Source organism: Lipotes vexillifer, unplaced genomic scaffold (genome assembly GCF_000442215.2).
Source record: "Lipotes vexillifer unplaced genomic scaffold, Lipotes_vexillifer_v1.1 scaffold53, whole genome shotgun sequence".
Lineage (NCBI taxonomy): Eukaryota > Metazoa > Chordata > Mammalia > Artiodactyla > Lipotidae > Lipotes > Lipotes vexillifer.
The window spans coordinates 4,006,769-4,030,421 of NW_006791814.1; the positions used below are offsets into that span (position 1 = coordinate 4,006,769).

General features: G+C 48.7%; 1 protein-coding gene across 1 annotated transcript in view; it reads right to left on the reverse strand.

Annotated features, from left to right (window-relative positions):
- ADA (adenosine deaminase) overlaps positions 1 to 23,653 on the reverse strand; it is a 34,611-nt gene that overhangs the window by 8,572 nt on the left and 2,386 nt on the right. The window contains exons 2-3 of the mRNA XM_007464776.1: positions 14,054 to 14,115; positions 7,136 to 7,258 (exon numbers count right to left, since the gene is read on the reverse strand). Of these exons, the coding sequence (XP_007464838.1) occupies positions 7,136 to 7,258; positions 14,054 to 14,115 (185 nt within the window). The remainder of the gene's footprint in view (positions 1 to 7,135; positions 7,259 to 14,053; positions 14,116 to 23,653) is intronic.

Below are 23,653 nucleotides of genomic sequence, written 5' to 3' on the forward strand. Positions count from 1 at the left end.
CTCTGAGGTGGGAGAGCCAACTTCAGAACACTCGTCAAGAAGAGACCTCCCAGCCCCACATAATATCAAACGGCGAAAATCTCCCAGAGATCTCCATCTCAACACCAGCACCCAGCTTCGCTCAACGACCAGCAAGCTACAGTGCTGGACAACCTATGCCAACCATATAGCAAAACAGGAACACAACCCCACCCACTAGCAGAGAGGCTGCCTAAAATCATAATAAGTCCACAGACACCCCAAAACACACCACCAGACGTGGACCTGCCCACTAGAGAGACAAGATCTAGCCTCATACACCACAACACAGCCACTAGTCCCCTCCACCAGGAAGCCTACACAACCCACTGAACCAACCTTAGCCACTGGAGACAGACATCAAAAACAACGGGAGCTACGAACTTGCAGCCTGCAAAAAGGTGAACCCAATCACAGTAAGATAAGCAAAATGAGAAGACAGAAAAACACACAGCAGATGAAGGAGCAGGATAAAAACCCACCAGACCTAACAAATGAAGAGGAAATAGGCAGTCTACCTGAAAAAGAGTTCAGAATAATGATAGTAAAGATGATCCAAAATCTTGGAAATAGAATGGACAAAATGCAAGAAGCAGTTAACAAGGACCTAGAAGAAATAAAGATGAAACAGACAATGATGAACAACACAATAAATGAAATGAAAAATACTCTAGATGGGATCAATAGCAGAATAAATGAGGCAGAAGAACGGATAAGTGACCTGGAAGATAAAATAGTGGAAATAACTACTGCAGAGCAGAATAAAGAAAAAAGAATGAAAAGAACTGAGGACAGTCTCAGAGACCTCTGGGACAACATTAAACGCACCAACATTCGAATTATAGGGGTTCCAGAAGAAGAAGAGAAAAAGAAAGGGACTGAGAAAATATTTGAAGAGATTATAGTTGAAAACTTCCCTAATATGGGAAAGGAAATCGTTAATCAAGTCCAGGAAGCACAGAGAGTCCCATACAGGATAAATTCAAGGAGAAATACGCCAAGACACATATTAATCAAACTGTCAAAAACTAAATACAAAGAAAGCATATTAAAAGCAGCAAGGGAAAAACAACAAATAACACACAAGGGAATCCCCATAAGGTTAACAGCTGATCTCTCAGCAGAAACTCTACAAGCCAGAAGGGAGTGGCAGGACATACTGAAAGTGATGAAGGAGAAAAACCTGCAACCAAGATTACTCTACCCAGCAAGGATCTCATTCAGATTTGATGGAGAAATTAAAACCTTTACAGACAAGCAAAAGCTGAGAGAGTTCAGCACCACCAAACCAGCTTTACAACAAATGCTAAAGGAACTTCTCTAGACAAAAACACAAGAGAAGGAAAAGTCCTATAATAACGAACCCAAAACAATTTAGAAAATGGGAATAGGAACATACATATCGATAATTACCTTAAATGTAAATGGACTAAATGCTCCCACCAAAAGACACAGATTGGCTGAATGGATACAAAAACAAGACCCATATATATGCTGTCTACAAGAGACCCACTTCAGACCTAGAGACACATACAGACTGAAAGTAAGGGGATGGAAAAAGATATTCCATGCAAATGGAAACCAAAAGAAAGCTGGAGTAGCAATTCTCATATCAGACAAAATAGACTTTAAAATAAGGACTATCAGAAGAGACAAAGAAGGACACTACATAATGATTAAGGGATCGATCCAAGAAGAAGATATAACAATTGTAAATATTTATGCACCCAACATAGGAGCACCTCAATACATAAGGCAAAAACTAGCAGCCATAAAAGGGGAAATCGACAGTAACACATTCATAGTAGGGGACTTCAACACCCCACTTTCACCAATGGACAGATCATCCAAAATGAAAATAAATAAGGAAACACAAGCTTTAAATGATACATTAAACAGGATGGACTTAATTGATATTTATAGGACACTCCATCCAAAAACAACAGAATACACATTTTTCTCAAGTGCTCATGGAACATTCTCCAGGATAGATCATATCTTGGGTCACAAATCAAGCCTTGGTAAATTTAAGAAAATTGAAATTGTATCAAGTATCTTTTCCGACCACAACGCCATGAGACTAGATATCAATTATAGGAAAAGATCTGTAAAAAATACAAACACATGGAGGCTAAACAATACACTACTTAATAACGAAGTGATCACTGAAGAAATCAAAGAGGAAATTAAAAAATACCTAGAAACAAATGACAATGGAGATACAACGACCCAAAACCTATGGGATGCAGCAAAAGCAGTTCTAAGAGGGAAGTTTATAGCAATACAAGCCCACCTTAAGAAGCAGGAAACATCTCGAATAAACAACCTAACCTTGCACCTCAAGCAATTAGAGAAAGAAGAACAAAAAAACCCCAAAGTTAGCAGAAGGAAAGAAATCATAAAAATCAGATCAGAAATAAATGAAAAAGAAATGAAGGAAACAATAGCAAAGATCAATAAAACTAAAAGCTGGTTCTTTGAGAACATAAACAAAATTGATAAACCATTAGCCAGACTCATCAAGAAAATAAAGGAGAAGACTCAAACCAATAGAATCAGAAATGAAAAAGGAGAAGTAACAACTGACACTGCAGAAATACAAAAAATCATGAGGGATTACTACAAGCAACTCTATGCCAATAAAATGGACAATCTGGAAGAAATGGACAAATTCTTAGAAATGCACAAACTGCCAAGACTGAATCAGGAAGAAATAGAAAATATGAACAGACCAATCACAAACACTGAAATTGAAACTGTGATTAAAAATCTTCCAACAAACAAAAGCCCAGGACCAGATGGCTTCACAGGCGAATTCTATCAAACATTTAGAGAAGAGCTAACACCTATTCTTCTCAAACTCTTCCAAAATATAGCAGAGGGAGGAACACTCCCAAACTCATTCTACGAGGCCACCATCACCTTGATACCAAAACCAGACAAGGATGTCACAAAGAAAGAAAACTACAGGCCAATATCACTGATGAACATAGATGCAAAAATCCTCAACAAAATACTAGCAAACAGAATCCAACAGCACATTAAAAGGATCATACACCATGATCAAGTGGGGTTTATTCCAGGAATGCAAGGATTCTTCAATATACGCAAATCTATCAATGTGATTAACCATATTAACAAATTGAAGGAGAAAAACCATATGATCATCTCAATAGATGCAGAGAAAGCTTTTGACAAAATTCAACACCCATTTATGATAAAAACCCTGCAGAAAGTAGGTGTAGAGGGAACTTTCCTCAATATAATAAAGGCCGTATATGACAAGCCCACAGCCAACATCATCCTCAATGGCGAAAAACTGAAAGCATTTCCACTAAGGTCAGGAACAAGACAAGGTTGCCCACTCTCACCACTCTTATTCAACATAGTTTTGGAAGTTTTAGCCACAGCAATCAGAGAAGAAAAGGAAATAAAAGGAATCCAAATCGGAAAAGAAGAAGTAAAGCTGTCACTGTTTGCAGATGACATGATACTATACATAGAGAATCCTAAAGATGCTACCAGAAAACTACTAGAGCTAATCAATGAATTTGGTAAAGTAGCAGGATACAAAATTAATGCACAGAAATCTCTGGCATTCCTATATACTAACGATGAAAAATCTGAAAGTGAAATCAAGAAAACACTCCCATTTACCATTGCAACAAAAAGAATAAAATATCTAGGAATAAACCTACCTAAGGAGACAAAAGACCTGTATGCAGAAAATTATAAGACACTGATGAAAGAAATTAAAGATGATACAAACAGATGGAGAGATATACCATGTTCTTGGATTGGAAGAATCAACATTGTGAAAATGACTCTACTCCCCAAAGCAATCTATAGATTCAATGCAATCCCTATCAAACTACCACTGGCATTTTTCACAGAACTAGAACAAAAAATTTCACAATTTGTATGGAAACACAAAAGACCCCGAATAGCCAAAGCAATCTTGAGAACAAAAAATGGAGCTGGAGGAATCAGGCTGCCTGACTTCAGACTATACTACAAAGCTACAGTAATCAAGACAGTATGGTACTGGCACAAAAACAGAAAGATAGATCAATGGAATAGGATAGAAAGCCCAGAGATAAACCCATGCACATATGGTCACCTTATCTTTGATAAAGGTGGCAGGAATATACAGTGGAGAAAGGACAGCCCCTTCAATAAGTGGTGCTGGGAAAACTGGACAGGTACATGTAAAAGTATGAGATTAGATCACTCCCTAACACCATACACAAAAATAAGCTCAAAATGGATTAAAGACCTAAATGTAAGGCCAGAAACTATCAAACTCTTAGAGGAAAACATAGGCAGAACACTCTATGACATAAATCACAGCAAGATCCTTCTTGACCCATCTCCTAGAGTAATGGAGATAAAAACAAAAATAAACAAATGGGACCTAATGAAACTTCAAAGCTTTTGCACAGCAAAGGAAACCATAAACAAGACCAAAAGACAGCCCTCAGAATGGGAGAAAATATTTGCAAATGAATCAACTGACAAAGGATTAATCTCTAAAATTTACAGGCAGCTCATGCAGCTCAATAACAAAAAAATAAACAACCCAATCCAAAAATGGGCAGAAGACCTAAATAGACATTTCTCCAAAGAAGATATACAGACTGCCAACAAACACATGAAAGAATGCTCAACATCATTAATCATTAGAGAAATGCAAATCAAAACTACAATGAGATATCATCTCACACCAGTCAGAATGGCCATCATCAAAAAATCTAGAAACAATAAATGCTGGAGAGGGTGTGGAGAAAAGGGAACACTCTTGCACTGCTGGTGGGAATGTGAATTGGTTCAGCCACTATGGAGAACAGTATGGAGGTTCCTTAAAAAACTACAAATAGAACTACCATATGACCCAGCAATCCCACTACTAGGTATATACCCTGAGGAAACCAGAATTCAGAAAGAGTCATGTACCAAAATGTTCATTGCAGCTCTATTTACAATAGCCCGGAGATGGAAACAACCTAAGTGCCCGTCGTCGGATGAATGGATAAAGAAGATGTGGCACATATATACAATGGAATATTACTCAGCCATAAAAAGAAACGAAATTGAGCTATTTGTAATGAGGTGGATAGATCTAGAGTCTGTCATACAGAGTGAAGTAAGTCAGAAAGAGAAGGACAAATACCGTATGCTAACACATATATATGGAATTTAAGAAAAAAAAAATGTTATGAAGAACCTAGGGGTAAAACAGGAATAAAGACAGAGACCTACTGGAGAACAGACTTGAGGATATGGGGAGGGGGAAGGGTGAGGTGTGTTAGGGCGAGAGAGAGACATGGACATATATATACTAACAAACGTAAGGTAGATAGCCAGTGGGAAGCAGCCGCATGGCACAGGGAAACCGGCTCGGTTCTTTGTGGCTGTCTGGAGGGGTGGGATAGGGAGGGTGGGAGGGAGGGAGACAAAGAGGGAAGAGATATGGGAACATATATATATGTATAACTGACTCACTCTGTTATAAAGCAGAAACTAACACACCATTGTAAAGCAATTATACCCCAATAAAGATGTTAAAAAAAATAAAAAAAATAAAAAAAATAAAAAAATAGACAAGGGGGACTGCACCAAGCTAAAGGGCTTCTACACAGCAAAGGAAACCATCAACAGAGTGACAGGCAACCTACTAATGGGAGAAAATATTTGCAAACCACGCATCTGATAAGGGGCTAACACCCAAAATGTGGAAGGAACTCCTACGATTCAGTAGCAAAACAAACAACAAAAACTGATAAAAAGTAGGCAAAGGACCTGAATAGACATTTCTCAAAAGACATACAAATGGCCAACAGGCCCATGAAATGGTGCCTGACATCACTAATCACCAAGGAAATGCAAATCAAAAGCGGCTTAAGCCTTCAGGAAGCTGGTCCTCTTCTGTCTTGTGGCCGAGAGACAGGAGCTACCTGGGCAGTGGCGTGGGAGACGCTCCTCATCCGGGGGAGAGGCAGCATGTATGCCAGACCATCTGCTGACCCAGGCCAAGGATGGGGGCAGTCGATGCCTTCCAGGCAGAGCCCAGAAGCTTCCAGAATGCAGCCAGCAGCCTTGGCATACATCTTCCTTCCCCAGGACTCCTCATTCCTGTCCTGCCACTTACCCAGCCAAAGGCCTCCACCGGCCTCACACACCTTCCTCACTGGTCCTCCAACAACCCATCCTCCAGACCATTCCTCAGGTCCAGCCCTCTGGACAATATCACAGCCTTTCTCTCCCAAGGCCCAGTCCACACTTTCTCCTCCAGGCAGCCTTCCCTGACTCCCCCAGCCCCCTCTACATCTTCCCCCTCCTGAGCTCTGGCAGCACTGACTGCCAAGGCCCCATTCTCGCCTGCCTTGGGAAACTCTGCCTCGTACCAGGAGGCTCAAGGAGACAGCAGGACGAGAATCTGGGCTTCACCCCTTGCCAACTGTGTGGTCCTGGGCAAGTTCCTTCACTTTCCTGAGCCTTCATTTCCTCCTCTGCAAATGAGGAGTGTGTCTAGCTCACAGGACTGTGGACAGCTACAAAGAGAATAGTTCTATGAACTGTACACACATTATATTCTTCTATATCTAAGATATTCTGCTATCAAAAAAATGGAAGGAATGAAAAGTAACATAAAAACAGCAGTGCCTGGCTATCGATAAAGGTAGCAATTGTCCTCCTAGTAAGAGGAGGCTTGCTGAGGACAGTGCTGTGTCCATTCCAAACCCCAGCCCTAGGAGGTAGAGAGGGTCATAAGCCCCACTGTCTAGATAAGGGAACTGAGGCCCAGAGAGGGCAAATTTGCCCAGTGTCGAAGTTATTTTTTGAAAGAATCTGATACTAGGATCTATGTTCTTAACCCCCACATTCTGTTACTTTTCTATAGAAGTTGAAGGAGGTTCAGCCCATCATACCCATTTTCCAGAAGGGAAAACCGAGGCCCAAAAGCATGGAGAGATTCGCAGGAGTGCACACAACGGTGAGAGGCAGAGCAGGGTTATACAGCGCCTTCTCCCACCCCATAGGCTGAGGTGTGCAGGCAGCCCGATGTGGGCACAGGGACCGACGCTGCCCAGGGTTCGGGGCGGGTGGGAAGACTTACGCGATGGCGGGCATGTAGTAGGCGAACTTGGCCAGGAAGCCCGGGAGGCTGAGCGGCTTGTCCATGCCGATGATGTCCTGCAGCTCCTCTGGTGTGTTGGCAGGGAGGGTGATGCCCCGCTTCCTGGGGACAAAACAATGAGGGCAATGGACAACCCTGGGCAGGACCTTACCAACTCCTTGCAGGCGGTGGGGGGGCATCTGACCCCTCTCATTGGACAGATGGGAAAACTGAGGCCCAGGGCATATAGAACCAGGACCTGAATCCTTCTAGGATCTTCTGTCCTCAAGGCCATGACCAGCCAGCAAATCTCAAGGGGGTCAGCTGGGGTTAAAGTCCATTTAAAGTACACATGAACACACACACACACCCCCTGGTGCCTGGGGACAGGGAAGGTGCCAGGGCAAGCCCTTGGTAGAGCCGGCTGGTCATGTGCCAGGTCAGGGGTTATCAGGGTAAGAACTGCAGCACACAGTGCCTGGGACAGGAGCAGGTGCCAGACTTCCCTCCACCACCCTCCCTCTGGCCGGCACACCAGGGAGGCTGGCCTGGCCCACTGTGCTGGGAGAGCGGAGCCAGCCCAGCCATCCACCCGGCCAGCACTCTCCCCTCCCTGACCACAGCCTCCCACACACGGCTGGGCCACGGCAACCACTCGGTAAGGGCTGGCAGAGAACAGCCCTTCTGGTCTGGGGCCTCCTCCTCTCCACTGGCATCTCCACCTCCCCCCAGCCAGGACCAGCGGGGTGCAAGGCTGGGCTGCCTTCCCCGCTTCTCATGCTCCAGCCTCCTCTGCTCCTCCTGGCTCTGCCCCAACTCGTGGGTCACCCCTGGCCTCAGTTTTCCCACCTTTAAGATAAAAGGGACAGGCCAAGGACACCAGACAGTCAAGAAATGCTTCTGCCATGAGGGACAAAAGACCGAAGGCACTCTACAGAAACAGAGAAATGCAGAGAACAGAAAACTTAAAAACCCAAAATGAATAGCCTCAAAGAGAGGAGTCGATGTTGCATCCTTGAAACAAGAGCATTCCTTTTTAAAACGAGGACATTCAGAAAGTAAGAAAGAGCTCTTGGAGATTTGGAAGAATATGGCCGCGCCCATCAGGCTGTAATAAAAGGAATGGAAAATAAAGTTGAGAAAATCCTCCAGCAGGTAGAACAAAAGACAAGATAAAAAATAGGAGCAAATGGGGGCTTCCCTGGTGGTGCAGTGGTTGAGAGTCCGCCTGCCGATGCAGGGGACACGGGTTCGTGCCCCGGTCTGGGAGGATCCCACGTGCCGCGGAGCGGCTGGGCCCGTGAGCCATGGCCGCTGAGCCTGCACGTCCGGAGCCTGTGCTCCGCAACGGGAGAGGTCACAACAGTGAGAGTTCCACGTACCGCAAAAAAATACATAAATAAAGGAGCAAATGATTAAGAAAATTATGTGATTAAACCAGGAGGTTCAGCCTCCAGTTATCCACAAAGCAAGAACAGAAGATAGAAGGGAGGACATTGCCAAAGAAATGGAAATTCGACCCAAGTGTTGAAGTCCTTTAATAGCTTCTGTTATTAAAACATTAAAATGTTTCCCTGCATAAATACCTGTTCCCTAAACCTCCTAAATATGCCCTCTTCCCCTTCTGCATGACCCCAGGACCTATGAGTGACCAGTGGGTATCACCAGGGGCCCACCCTGTTGCCCAGTTTGCCAGTCAGACTCACATCCCTGTGAGACGTCCCCGGGGAAGATGAAGCCCCGGGTGCAGTCCTAGCACCGAGGTCAGGTGCTCAGCGCCCTTGGGCCTTCCCCTGCTGGTCAGTCTGCCCCAAGGTCACCCTCATGAGGCCATCCCCAGTCACCGTAGCCTCTGCAGAGCCCGTACCAGTTGTTAGATGCTATGTTTTGGATATCATTCTGGGAGCTGGTGGGTGGAAGGCAGAGGAGCTGTGGCTAAGGCTCCGACCCCCATATTCCCAAACACAATGGCCACATTTGCCCCAGGCCCCCTGGACCGATCCAGAGATCCAGAGCTTTCAGTCCTCTCCCTCTGCATATCAGCATCTGAGGGCCCACGACGTGCTGGGCACTGGACGGATAGCCGTGACCAAGGCAGACCTGTGTGCCTGATCGTCCCCTTTCCCCTCCCCCCAAACCCCTCCCCCTCCCAGGCTCCACATTTCCTAATACGGCTCCTCCATCCATCCAGCTGCCTGAACCAGAGACAGGGGGCTCCCCCAGACTCCATCTCCCTTACCCATCAATAGCCGGTCCCCAAGTCCTAATTATTTCTTCTTAAATATTTCTCCAACTAGTCTCTTCTCCAACGTCTCTCCCTCAACAGCCACCCAAGAGAGATCTTTTTACCCCACAGATAGAGTGGCCTGGGAAGGCCTTTCGGAGGAGGTGACATTTAAGCAGGCGGAGAGATCCAGGCAGGCGGGGTCAGAGCCCTGCTGAGAGCCCCAGGAAGAAACACCGAGGGAATTCCAGGGCAGGGCGGCTACAGTTCAGAGCAGGCTCGGGGGTAGGTGAGCCAGCTGCCAAGTGGGGGCTTCGTAGGAGCTGGGACCTTATCCTGAAAGCACCGGGAAGCCACTGAAGGATTCTAACCAGGGGACTGACATGAAAAGATGTACTTTTTAAAGAGCTCCTCCTGGCTGTGGTGTGGGGAACAGACAGAGGGAAACCAGGGCAGAAGCCAGAGCTGCCACAGTGGTCCCCTAGGAGCCGATCCAGCACCTCACAGGGGGCTGGGCCTCCGGAAGCTACTCACACTGAGCTGTAAAGATCCTGTCTGGGACCCCAGGTTGAGGCAGGAAGGAGTTGTTCCTAGGTCCCCTGCCACCCACAGCCACTAACCGCAGCCAAGGCTCCCTCCACCCAGGGCCAAGCTCAGCTCTTAGATGGCCCTGCTTCCCCACAGCCATGGCCATGCCCTGGGTGCTGCTCAGTCCTCTGCCCTCCATGCTGGGTGACACACTGAGAGCCCAGTAAGAAGGATGAACATGGACTTTGGAGTTCAAAGTCCATCCTCCTCCTGTAGGTACCAGATCACCCTGGGCAGGAGCTGTCCCCTTAAGGACCTCCATATCCTTGTCAGTAAAACACAGATGGTACTTTGTTTTCAAGGTACAGGGTGGAACAAATGAGACTATTTGTGTGTCCAGGGAAAGATGGCAGACTCTGAAGCCCAATGGCCTAGGTTTAAATCCCAGCTCTTATTTAAAGGCTGTGCGGGACTCCCCTAGTGGCGCAACGGTTGAGAATCCGCCTGCCGATGCAGGGGACACGGGTTTGACTCCTGGTCTGGGAAGATCCCACGTGCCGCGGAGCAACTAAGCCCGTGTGCCACAACTACTGAGCCTGCGCTCCAGAGCCCGCATGCCACAACTACTGAGCCCACGTGCCACAACTACTGAGCCCACATGCCTAGAGCCCATGCTCCACAACAAGAGAAGCCACTGAAATGAGAAGCCCACACACCGCAACGAAGAGTTGCCCCAGCTCGACGCAACTAGAGAAAGCCCGCGCGCAGCAACGAAGACCCAAGGCAGCCAAAAATAAATAAATAAAATTTAAAATTTTTTTAAAAAATAAAGGCTGTGTGACCTTGAGCAAATTACTCAAACTCTCTGTTTACGAGATCTGGCATGTTTGAGAAGAGAGGTTAACACAGGCTTTGTAGGACTTCAAGGAACGTGTGTAGGCTTTGGCTTCGACCCTGAGCACAGCAGGAGGGTTTGAGAAAGGAAGTGATCTGATCACTCTATGTTTTAAGATGACTGTTCTGACTACAGTACTGTGGGGACAGTAGATGGGGGAGGCCAGGGTGGACACCTGGAGACTGGTCAGGAGGCCACTGCAATAGTCCAATGGCTCAGACTAGGATGGTGACAGGGAGGGGACAGTGGCCAGATTCAGAATGTACTTTGGAGAAGAGCTGGCAGGGTCAGGAAGGAGATTGAGAAAGAAGTTAAGGCCCCGGAGAGAAGATGGAATAAGAAGAAACAGGTGAGGGAATTCCCTGGTGGTCAAGTGGTTAGGACTCTGTGCTCTCACTGCCGAGGGCCGGGGTTCGAGCCCTGGTCAGGGAACTAGGGTCCCACAAGCTGTGCGGTGCAGACCAAAAAAAAGGAGAAGAAAGAGAAACAGGTGGGGGCTTCCCTGGTGGCGCAGTGGTTAAGAATCCGCCTGCCAATGAAGGAGACACGGGTTCGAGCCCTGGTCTGGGAAGATCCCACGTGCCGCGGAGCAGCTAAGCCCGTGCACCACAACTACTGAGCCTGTGCTCTAGAGCCCGCGAGACAACTAATGAGCCCACGTGCCACTACTGAAGCCCGCACGCCTAGAGCCCGTGCTCGGCAACAAGAGAAGCCACCGCAACGAGAAGCCCACGCACCGCAACGAAGAGTAGCCCCCGCTCGCTGCAACTAGAGAAAGCCCGCACGCAGCAACGAAGACCCAACACAGCCCAAAATAAATGAATAGATTAAATAAATAAATTTAAAAAAAGAGAAACAGGTGAGAACACAGTCAACTGAGGCCCAAGTCACAGGGGCAGAAAAGAGGCTACTGGATTTGGCCAGGGTGACGGAGGGGCCACAGGCCAGATGCTGCCCTCCTTCCCCCTCTCAGCCCCAGCTCACTCACAGCTGGGAGTCCTCCAGCGTGTTCTGTCCATATCCCAGTCTGACCAACTCCCCGGTCCCCCTGCCTGCTGACCTCAAGATCAAACTCCAGCTGGATCAAACCCACACCCACCTCTCCAGGGCCCATGGAGGTGCCTAGACACTTCCTGAGATGCCAAGTGGTTGTGGGAAACAGAAAATCCGACCAGTTGCCCCACAAGGGCTTTTCCTTTTCCTCCTCCCTCTACCCAGCCCTGGACACTCTCACCTTCCTCCTCCGCTAATGAGCGCTATGTGACGCTTTAATGAGCACCCGCGATTAGATCCCATCTTGGTGCCCGGCTAACCCACCCTAATGGCCTCATTAAGGTCCCTGCATCAATAAGTGGCACTTGACATGGGCAAAGGACAGGCAGAGATAATCCAAGGGGCTTAACCCCAGTTAGTCAGAGCCATATGTTCCAATTAATAATATTATCGTTAAGTGACATTTTTGGAGCATGTAGCCTGCTCGCCCTCAGCTAAGTGTTTTTTGTGCAATACTTTACCTAAACCTCCAGCTGGCAGGGGCAGTGGTCAGGGGTACGGACCCGGGGTCACACCTGTGTTTACGAGATAACTTACTTCCCCTATCCTGGCTCAGTTCCCTCGTCGGTAAGACAGGGTCAATAATATACCTATCTCACAAGTTGTCACCAGATTCCAGTAAGTCAATCCAGGTACAACATTTAAAGCAGTGCTTGCCATGCAGTAAAGGCTAATATACCTACATGATAAGTTAAATAAAAATTAAATCAACAATAGCTTCCTAGGGCAGAAAAAGTACAACAAGATGGAGAAGCGTGTTCTTGCCAGAACCCTCTCAGGGAATTGGAAGAGACACTTTTTTTTGCGGTACGCGGGCCTCTCACTGTTGTGGCCTCTCCCATTGCGGAGCACAGGCTCCAGACGCGCAGGCTCAGCAGCCATGGCTCACGGGCCCAGCCGCTCGGCAGCATGTGGGATCTTCCCGGACCAGGGCACGAACCCGCGTCCCCTGCATCGGCAGGGGGGCTCTCAACCACTGCGCCACCAGGGAAGCCCGCAGGAGACACTTTTAAGCGTCGGGGCAAACGCCCAAGGAGCATCAGTTCTCTCCTAAGGAGTGGGTGTCTGGATAAGTGAGGGGGTTCTGGCTTATGAAACAGAGGGTTCAAATGTGGATCCAGAGCTGAACTGCTCAAAGCAGTGAGGAGAGGCAGAGACCTCCCAGCTCCAAACAAAATGAGCACAGAACAAACTCATGAGGAACAGGGAGAGGTAGGGGGCGGGAGGGACCCCATCTCCCAGGTCAGCTCTGGAGGAAGGTCCTGTTCTTACTTTCAACCTACAGAGGCTGAGGCCACAGCAAGGAAACAGTGGGTCCAGATTTGAATCCAGATCCACTGGCCCTTGAAGTCCTTGCTTTTAAGTGCTAGACCCCAGAGAGGGGATATCATGAGCCCTTGAAATGTGGGGAGGGAGGGCGGACCTCCCTCACTGGGGGGTGCTGGGGACCCTTCGGCACGTTCTCCTTTGGAAGATGCAGAGATTTGAGCCCAGAGAGGGGGCACCACTTCTCCGCAGCTCCCAACAGGTTACCATCGTGAGTAGGAAAATCTTGGAGGGTCAGATGGCCCAGGGTCAACTCTTGCCTCTACTTGTTCTGTGGCCTTGGGCAACTGCCTTCATTTCTCTGAGGCTGCTCTCTTCTCAGTGACATGGGGATGGCAATGGTCTCCTCCTCCAAGCGTGGAGGGATTAAATTCGCTGACTCAGGAGAAGGCTCAGCCCAGCCCAGCCCTGGGAGATGCTCAGCAAATGGTAGCAGTATCCTATGCGGGTGCATCACCTGCCACAGGCTCTCGGCTGAGTCAAAAAAAAACAGTGACTGGTTCAGCCCTGGGAACTGCCTCCACCTGTGTGTGTGTGTGTGTGTGTGTGTGTGTGTGTGTGGTGTGTGTGGTGTGTGTTGGTGTGTGTGTGTGTGTGGTGTGTGTGTGTGTGTGTCTCTCTCTCTCACTCTCTTTTGGTGTCTCTCTGTGTCCGTATCTATAAAGTGGGGTAAGCGTTCCCTGGCTCACCTGGCAGCAGGAAGATAAAAGTCAGAGGCACAGAAGGCAGAAGACTTGGGCTGTGGGTCTCTGTGCCCCACAGACCACCTTTTTCTAGGCTGGGGGCTGGCTTGATTCCACAGGGATACAGGAGGAAGCAGCAACCCTGGAATTCTCCAGAGGCGTCTGGGTCAAACTTCCTAGGGAAGAAGGCCCCTTATCTGTGGACTCACCTGCCATAATATAAGATGGTTTCAGGCTTGATGGCTCCATCCAGATGGACGTGCAGTTCTACCTGCAAGGGCGCAGAGGAAAAGGAGAGAAAAACAAACACCCATGAATGCCTGAAGGACCTTACAGAGGCTCACTGTTAACACTAACTGAGATAACCATTAGCCACCACATACACTTCACTAAACTGTTTACACGCATTATCCTGTTTCATCCTTGTCTGTGGGGTGGGTTTAATTATCATCTCTGCCTCTTTCACAGTGGAGAACACTGAGGTTCAGAGAGGTTAAGTAACTTGTCCAAGATCACACAGCTCTAAGTGATGGAAACAGGAACCCAACCCAGTGCCTTTGTTCTTAACCACAGCTGCTAAGTGGCAGAACCGGAATTGTAACCCAAGCCCAATTCTGAAGCTGGTGCTCTTTAACACGAGGCCAGCCATGGGCCCGGAGGAGCGACAGAGCCTCAGCCACCATGCAGGCAGATCCCACTCTCAGCCAACTCACCAAACAAGATCCAACTCTAACAAAAAGGATTGGCCACAGACCTTCTGGACTAGTGAATACCTACAACATATTTCAAAAATCAGTCTCCATTTTCAAAAGCATGTGTTACTGAAAATGAAACACAGCTTATCAGGAATCAATATTTGACAATAAGATCCTTCCAGGACTCTAGAAAGGGCACCAGATACTTGGCCATCTTGGTGACCCTCTCCTACATGCTCAGCCCCATGGACAATACTCCATACACAAGGCCAAGAGTTTAAGGACAAGGACTTTGGGGAGAGCTCATCAGGCTGGATGCCCAGCTCTGCCTCTTCTCTGGCTGTGTGATCTTAGACAAGACACTTGATCTCTCTGAGCCTCAGTTTCCTCAACTGAAAACAGCTGCAAAGATTGCCTCCCTGTCCAAGAAGAGTTTAAGGATTTAAAAAGACAGTGTATAATGATGAAAAATCTCAAAGAGAAATTAAGGAAACACTCCCATTTACCATTGCAACAAAAAGAATAAAATACCTAGGAATAGACCTACCTAAGGAGGCAAAAGACCTGCATGCAGAAAACTATGACACTGATGAAAGAAATTAAAGACGATACAAACAGATGGAGAGGTATACCGTGTTCTTGGATTGGAAGAATCAACATTGTGAAAATGACTCTACTACCCAAAGCAATCTACAGATTCAATGCAATCCCTATCAAACTACCAATGGCATTTTTCACAGAACTAGAACAAAAAATTTCACAATTTGTATGGAAACACAAAAGACCCCGAATAGCCAAAGCAATCTTGAGAAAGAAAAACGGAGCTGGAGGAGTCAGGCTCCCTGACTTCAGACTATACTACAAAGCTACAGTAATCAAGACAGTATGGTACTGGCACAAAAACAGAAAGATAGATCAATGGAACAGGATAGAAAGCCCAGAGATAAACCCATGCACATATGGTCACCTTATCTTTGGTAAAGGAGGCAGGAACGTACAGTGGAAAAAGGACACCCTCTTCAATAAGTGGTGCTGGGAAAACTGGACAGGTACATGTAAAAGTATGAGATTAGATCAGTCCCTAACACCATACACAAAAATAAGCTCAAAATGGATTAAAGACCTAAATGTAAGGCCAGAAGCTATCAAACTCTTAGAGGAAAATATAGGCAGGACACTCTATGACATAAATCACAGCAAGATCCTTTTTGACCCACCTCCTAGAGAAATGGAAATAAAAACAAAAATAAACAAATGGGACCTAATGAATCTTAAAATCTTCTGCACAGCAAAGGAAACCATAAACAAGATGAAAAGACAACCCTCAGAATGGGAGAAAATATTTGCAAATGAAGCAACTGACAAAGGATTAATCTCCAAAATATACAAACAGCTCACGCAGCTCAATATTAAGAAAATAAACAACCCAATCCAAAGATGGGCAGAAGGCCTAAACAGACATTTCTCCAAAGAAGATATATAGATTGCCAACAAACACATGAAAGAATGCTAAACATCACTAATCAGTAGAGAAATGCAAATCAAAACTACAATGAGGTATCACCTCACACTGGTCAGAATGGCCATCATCAAAATCTACAAACAATAAATGCTGGAGAGGGTGTGGAGAAAAGGGAACCCTCTTGCACTGTTGGTGGGAATGTAAATTGATACAGCCACTATGGAGAACAGTATGGAGGTTCCTTAAAAAACTAAAAATAGAACTACCATACAACCCAGCAATCCCACTACTGGGCATATACCCTGAGAAAACCATAATTCAAAAAGGGTCATGTACCACAATGTTCACTGCAGCTCTATTTACAACAGCCAGGACATGGAAGCAATTTAAGTGTCCATCAACAGATGGATAAAGAAGATGTGGCACATATATACAATGGAATATTACTCAGCCATAAAAAGAAACAAAACTGAGTTATTTGTAGTGAGGTGGATGGATCTAGAGTCTGTCATACAGAGTGAAATAAGTCAGAAAGAGAAAAACAAATACCATATGCTAACACATATATGTGGAATCTAAAAAAAAAAAAAAGGTTCTGAAGAACCTAGGGGCAGGGCAGGAATAAAGACGCTGACGTAGAGAATGCACTTGAGGACACGGGGAAGGGGAAGGGTAAGCTGGGACGAAGTGAGACAGTGGCATGGAAATATATACACTACCAAACATAAAATAGATAGCTAGTGGGAAGCAGCTGCATAGCACAGGGAGGTCAGCTCGGTGCTTTGCGACCACCTAGAGGGGTGGGATAAGGAGGGTGGGAGGAAGACGCAAGAGGGAGGGGGTATGGGGATATATGTATGTATATAGCTGATTCACTTTGTTATACAGCAGAAACTAACACAACACTGTAAAGCAATTATACTCCAATAAAGATGTTAAAAAAGAAAAAGACAGCGTAGGTGGGCGAGTTCGGCCCACAGGAAGACAGCCCCTGCCTCTCAGCCAGGGCCCTTTCCGCAGGCTGTTAAGAGAAGCACAGCAGGTGCTGGGAAACAGTGGGAAAGCAACTGCCATCCCCCTGTTCCAGGTCATGGAAGAAACTTTTCCCCAGCCGGGCAGAGAGCCAGAAAAATTTTAATAAACATCTCTATCAGGGTGGGGCCTTCTCTGGAACTTGGGAGCCTGGACAGGAAAGTGGCCACCCTGGCTGGAGAGGGAGTAGCCAAGGAGCCACTGGCCCAAGGGCATCCTGGAAGCACCCACGTGAGCTGCCTCCTGTAGGGGAAATCCGGCCTGGGACCCATGGGAGGCCAGCAGAGACAGGGCCACCAAGCCTCCCTATCAGCAGGACATCCAAGTAATCACATCTCTCTGGAAGTCACTCAGCAGCAAAGGACCAACTCTGTCACAGACCCTGCATCCAGGGAGTTGTTGGATTCCCTGATGAAATGAATTCAATGCCTACTCAGCCAAAAGTTTATCGGGTTCTCAGAAAGTGCTCTGCTTTGGAAACACGGGAGCTTCCAGTGCAGGGAACTGCCAACCAGCTGTTTGACCTTGGACAGGTGACCTCACCTTTCTGAGCCTCTGTTTTCTTATCTTTAACCTTCACAGGGCTGTGGCGAGGATCCAGCCAGAGAGATGGGGGTAGTGCTGTGGTTAGAGCTGCAATCCCAGCTCCTCCACTCACCTCCTGGGTGACCTGGAGAAAGTTACTTCGCTTTCAGTGTCTCGGTGCTCTCATCTGTCCAGGGGGAAGATGACATGCCTTCCTCCCAGGGCTTCGTGAGACTTAACCACGTGAATGCACGTAGCATGCTTAGATCAGGACTCAGCACGCAGCAACAGCATTTAGCATAATAAGTATAACTAAGAATCCCTCATTCACCAAATAGTTGAGGCCCTGCTGGGTTCACTAGGGATGGAGAGATAAACTAAAGTGACAGAGTCCTGCTCCCGTGAGGCTTACAGTCCAGTAAGGGAGAGAGACATTAAGTAAATGTCACGTTGGTAAATGTAAAATCACAAGCCAAGACAACTCCTGGGAGGCACAAACATAGACCTACCAAAGAGGTAACAAACAAAAGAACTCGCCCAGCTAGAGGGCCAAGGATGGCTTCCCAGAGAAAGCAGCACTTAAGCTAATAGCTGAAGGATGAAGAGGAACCAAGCAGGCAAAGGCAGGGGTGAGCAGGAAGGCTGGAAGAGCATCTAGGCAGAGGGAACAGCATGTGCGAAGGCCATGCAGTGGGAGAGGATGTGGTGGACGAGAGGAACTGAGATGGGTTCAGAGAGGAGAGCGGTTGTGGAGCTGGAGAGGCTGCAGGGGCACAAGGAGGACTGGGTTCCAACCTGAGAGCAACAGAGAAGCCATGACAGGGTTTGAAGCTGAAAAGGACAAAGCATAGCAAGACCAGTTAGAAGTGGTCTTGTGAAGTTTATGAGCGATGATGGTGCCCTGGACCAAGGTGGAAAGGCAGATACGGCAAAGCAGGCAGACAGGAAGCCACGTCAAGGATGATGCTTCGGGTTGGGCCTGGGTGGGTAGCGATTCCCACGCTCTGAGACAGAGAGCCCAGGAAGAGGACCAAGTGCTGAGGGGGGAGAGGAGAGGTAGGGCACAGGGAGAGGAGTACGGTTAGTGTGAGATCTCACACCTCTGAGACCTCCAAATGCACGTGGACGGACCCTCGGGACACCTCTGAGACCTCCAAATGCACGTGGACGGACCGTCGGGACACCTCTGAGACCTCCAAATGCACGTGGACGGACCCTCGGGACACCTCTGAGACCTCCAAATGCACGTGGACGGACCGTCGGGACACCTCTGAGACCTCCAAATGCACGTGGACGGACCCTCGGGACACCTCTGAGACCTCCAAATGCACGTGGACGGACCCTCGGGACAACTCTGAGACCTCCAAATGCACGTGGACGGACCCAGTGGCTGTGCCGGTCTGGAGCTCTCAGAGAGATCCAGGCTGGAAATGTGAGTAGGAATATAGATGACTGAGGCTGTGATTCTGAATGAGCTCCACCCATGAAGGGAACGTCGAGGAAAGAGCGTGGGACAAAGCCTGGGCAAGCGCCAGCACCCAGTGGCTTATGGAAGAGGGTGAGCCTAGAAAAGAGCTGCCAGAGATGGAAGGGAAACCAGGAGTGTGTGGTGTGCAGAAGGCAAAAGGCGATCAGACTTCAAGAGGGAGGGGTCACCCCCTCACCAGGGTCAGTGCAGAGGGCCGAACGGTAGTCCCCCAAAGATGTCCACATCCTAACCCCCAGAACATATACTCCCACAGAGGGCAAAAGATGGGATTACAAATCTTGAGAAGAGGAGTTTTTCCTGGATTTATCTGGATGGGCCCTACACCCAGTCCTCTTTCTCCTTATAAGGGAGGCAGAGTTTTGAGAGACACACGCAAGAGGAAGCAGCCCTGGGACCACAGCAGCAGATGAGAGTGACGCAGCCACAAGCCAACGGACACCTGCAGCCACCAGAAGCTGGAAGAGGCAACAAATGGTTACTGAGAAGGTGGGCGGGGGGGGGCCCCCCCGAGAAGAAAACAGAGGAGGAATCAGCCAGGGGGAAGGAACAGGAAGGAGAGCGAACAGGCAGAGGGACATGCAGGCGCTAAGTGTCGGAATCAGGTGGTGAGAGATGAGGCCAGAGAGAAAGTTACGGGGGTGGAGGGCAGGGAGATCTCACAGGTCACAGTAAAGGGCGATCCCCTGAAGGGTTCTGCACGGGGGAGTCACCTTTTAAAAGCTTTCTCTGGCTGCTGTGTGGAAAGCAGGCTGAAGAGAAGTCAGAACAGAGGACAGAGAGCTGACACAGTGGTCCAGGTGGGAGATGAGCCACCACTGGGAAGACTTGCTGCAGCATTGCTGCAGCACCAGACACAGCACATGCTCAGGGAGCCTGAGCTGAGCAGTGAGAGAGAAGGAGGCCTCAGAGAGCCCACGGGCTGCGGGAGACTAGAGTGCCCGGGGGGAGGGAAAGTAGAGCCTGCCACTTGCCCACCGTGCCCTACAGGTCCCAGCCCTCCTCAGGGCCTCCTGGGAAGCTGCCCAGACACGTTTCCGGGGAGGAACAGAGGCCAGGAGCTGCCTCCACAGGCGGTCCAAGCTCAGGCATGCCTCCCACTGAACCTTCTGGAAAACTGAGACTGCCCATGGAGAAATCTGCCAGCTCAGAGATGGATGGGGACCCTGCTCTGTTGGACCCATGCAGAGAAAAAAAATAGCAGCAGTGGCCTCCAACTTACTGAATATCTCCTATGTCCTGGACTGTCTACATGCATCATCTTATTTCATTCTTACAACCAGTGAGGTGGGGACTTCACTCCCATTTCACACATGAGGAAACTGAGGCTCAGAAAAGTATCCAAGGACACAGAGGCAGTGATGGAGTTAGGATTTGTACCCAGGTTTGAACCTTGAGCTCCTGCTCTACTTTCTCGGCAGGCCTAGCCTCAGATGTAAATAATCCAGCAATAATAATAGCTGTTTACTGATATCAGACCCTTTATTTCATTTGGTCTCCACCCCTAGGCAAGGGACACACTAGCTCCATGTTGCAGATGGGGAACTGGACTTGCCAAGCTGAGCTCAGAGGAATTCCGTGACCTGCCCAGGGTTACCCAGACCGACAGTGGCAGAGCTGGGTTAGAAGCCAAGTCCCTCCACCTCTAACCCAAGTCCTGCGCGCTGCCACATGACCTCCCTGGTGCTTGCACCAGACCTACACCCGGCCTCCTGACCACTCAGGAGAATCTCAGCACCCTCCGCCCCCTGCATTCGCTCTCCATGGGCCTGACTCACAGCGAACGTCTGACAGAGCTGCAGGAAATCCTCCAGGTCTAAACAGGAAGCATCCCCACTTGCCAAAAAATATTTACTAAGCCCCCTTCAGGTGCCAGGCTCTGTGGGGACGTGGGGAAACATGCCAAGTCCTTGCTCTCAGGAGATGCCACGCCGGCAGGTAAGGCCCAGGGAGGTATATGCACTCGCCAAGGTCACCCAAGGTGTCAGTGGCAGAGCCAGGACGGGGACCCAGGTCTTGGACTCCAGGACCAGACACTCCCACTCACAACTGGAGGGGCTATCTACCTTCAAGGCACACCTGAATCACACTTCTCCCCAGACCCCCTGCAAACACACCCATTTTGTTTTCATCCCACTTTTTCAGTTTCCTTACTTACCATGCCCCTGTCCCCAACTCTTAGTTTCCTTAAAGCGGGAACTTTGTGCTATCATGCTGTGTCCTCAGGGCCTAGGACAGTGCCCCGCCTAGCAAGAAGTGCTCAGTAGGTGTTGAATGACTAAGTGATTGTTTTCTCCTCTCCCTGTCCCATGTCAGCAGTGCTGTGTCCTCTCCCTGCAGCAAGGAAGGGCTGACCTACCCCCTTGGGCCTGGCAGAGAACCCAGATGGGGCAGAGTAGCCAGGGTTGCTTGACCAGCCCCCAGAAACTGGGCACTGCAGTCAGAACCTGGATGAGCCACAGGTGCCCACTTCCCTTCTTAGCCCTCCTCTTGGCATGGAGCTGGGCAGAACCAGAGGTCAGTGCCCTCATGCCACCACAGCCTCTCAGCTGACTTTTGGGGTGAAGCCAGGAGACAGAGCAGCTCCAGGTCTGACATTGTTTCAGTCACACATCCTCCAGGCAACTCCTCTGGGCTCAGCCGCATCTGGGCTCCTATAGCTCTGAGGTACAGAGCAGAAGGGGCCTAGCAGTCCCTCAGTGCCTCCTGCTGACTCTGGGTCCAACCAAGCTCTCTGCTGCCTCTGTGAGCTTCCCCAGGGGCTTCACAGGAGGCAAGGTGTGTCCTCAGCCAGGGGGACATCCTGTTGAGCAGCAGCCTAGTTACCCCCACTTTATAAGTGAATAGTCTGAGGCTCAGAGAGATTAAGGAACTTGCCCTAGGGCACAGTCTAATGAGTGCCACACCAGGAAGCTGTTTGACTCTAAAGCGGGAGGTCATAACCACCACGGCACACTCTGTTCATCCTGCATATGGGTGCTGAGTCAGCACTGGTAAAATCTAAACATGATTAATAACCATGACAAGGCTGATCAATAGCAGCTGGCATTGGCCTGCCCCCTGCCCCAGGCCTGCACTTGGCATTTCATGTAGGGTGGATACAAATATGATTCCCGTTTTACAGATGGGGAAACTGAGGCACAGAGAAGCAACTCACTCAAGACCCCCAGAGACTGTCTCTTTCCCCAGCTTGCCGCTCTGGAGCCTCAGAATCCTAAGGAGTGTGGGTGAGCCTGGTCCCAACACTGGGGGTAAATGTAGGCTTGAACCTCACCTTGGCCGCCCTGGCTTAGTCTTCCCCCCTGTCCAAAACCAGGCCACAGTCCTACCCTTCCCCGGCCCAGGGGGCACACCCTAGGACAACAGGGCAGACGGACAAGCTTCTTCCAGCTCACAGGGCCCCTTCCCACCCAGGCCAAGCCCACCCTGAGGTCAGATGTGGAATCAGGAGGCTGGCTGGCCTGTCCTGCCTCCGCGTGTGACCACAGACACTGCACTTCCCTTCTCTGGTCCTCCACCTGAGCCCTTGTAGCTGCTGAGTGGTAAGGCAAGGATCCAAGCTCAGTCTATCCGAATCCCACAGCCACCCTGGTTTACAAAGTGGGGTGTAAATCAGCAAAGCAGTTAACAGCATCTGCTTCAGTCTTAGGTAGGTCTGGGTTCAAGTCTAACTCTGCTGCTTTCTGGCTGTGTGACTTTGACAAGTTCCTTCCCCTCTCTGAGCCTCAGTTTCCTTATATGTATATGAAGATAATAGTAGGACTTTAAGGGGCTGTTGTGAGCATTAAATGAGTTACTATATGCAAAGCAGTTAGAACAGTGCCTGAAACGGAGTAAACATTCAAATATGAGAAAGGAAAAGTATGTTGGACATTGAGGCTCAATTCTCTGCATTAGGAAGTGACCGGGCTGTTCCAACCTGGCCCAGCTCACTCTCCAGCCTACAGCTTCAAGGCTGTCAGATTTTGTGTAGCCTTGGACAAGCCACTTCACCTTTCAGGCCTTAATTTCATCATCTGTAAATGAGGACGTAAACATCCGCCTTGTTGAGTTGTCCAGAGGATTCTGTGAGATAAATCACTGAAGGTGCCTGGTACCCACAAACACTCAAATGGCAGCATTGTTACTATTATAATGACAGGCATGTGATCAGCGTTGCTCTCCGCGACACTGAACTCCTGAGGGCCATGGGATTTTCCAGCCTTGCCTCATGTGGAAACAGACTGATAAGGGCCACCCCTCCACCCCGCTTTGTGTTCAGGAAGCTACTTGTTGAAATAACATAATCAGAGCAGATAGACAGCCGCCTAAGATTTTGCTACTCAAACTGTGGTCCACGGCCCAGCAGCATTAGCATCTCCTGGGAGCTTGTTAGGAGCACAGCATCTCAGGCCCCATCCCAGATCTCCTGATTCAGAGTCTGAACGTTGACAAACGTCAGGTGATGTGACTCTACATTAAAGTTTGGAAAACACTGCCTTGCTCTGCCTTCTCAAAGTTGGCCAGTCCTGAGACTCACCTGGTGGTGGGTATGAGAAGCTAAAGAGCCCAACAGAGGCTCCTGTCCCAGAAAGACCCACACCTGGGGCACTGGAACCCCCCCCCCCCC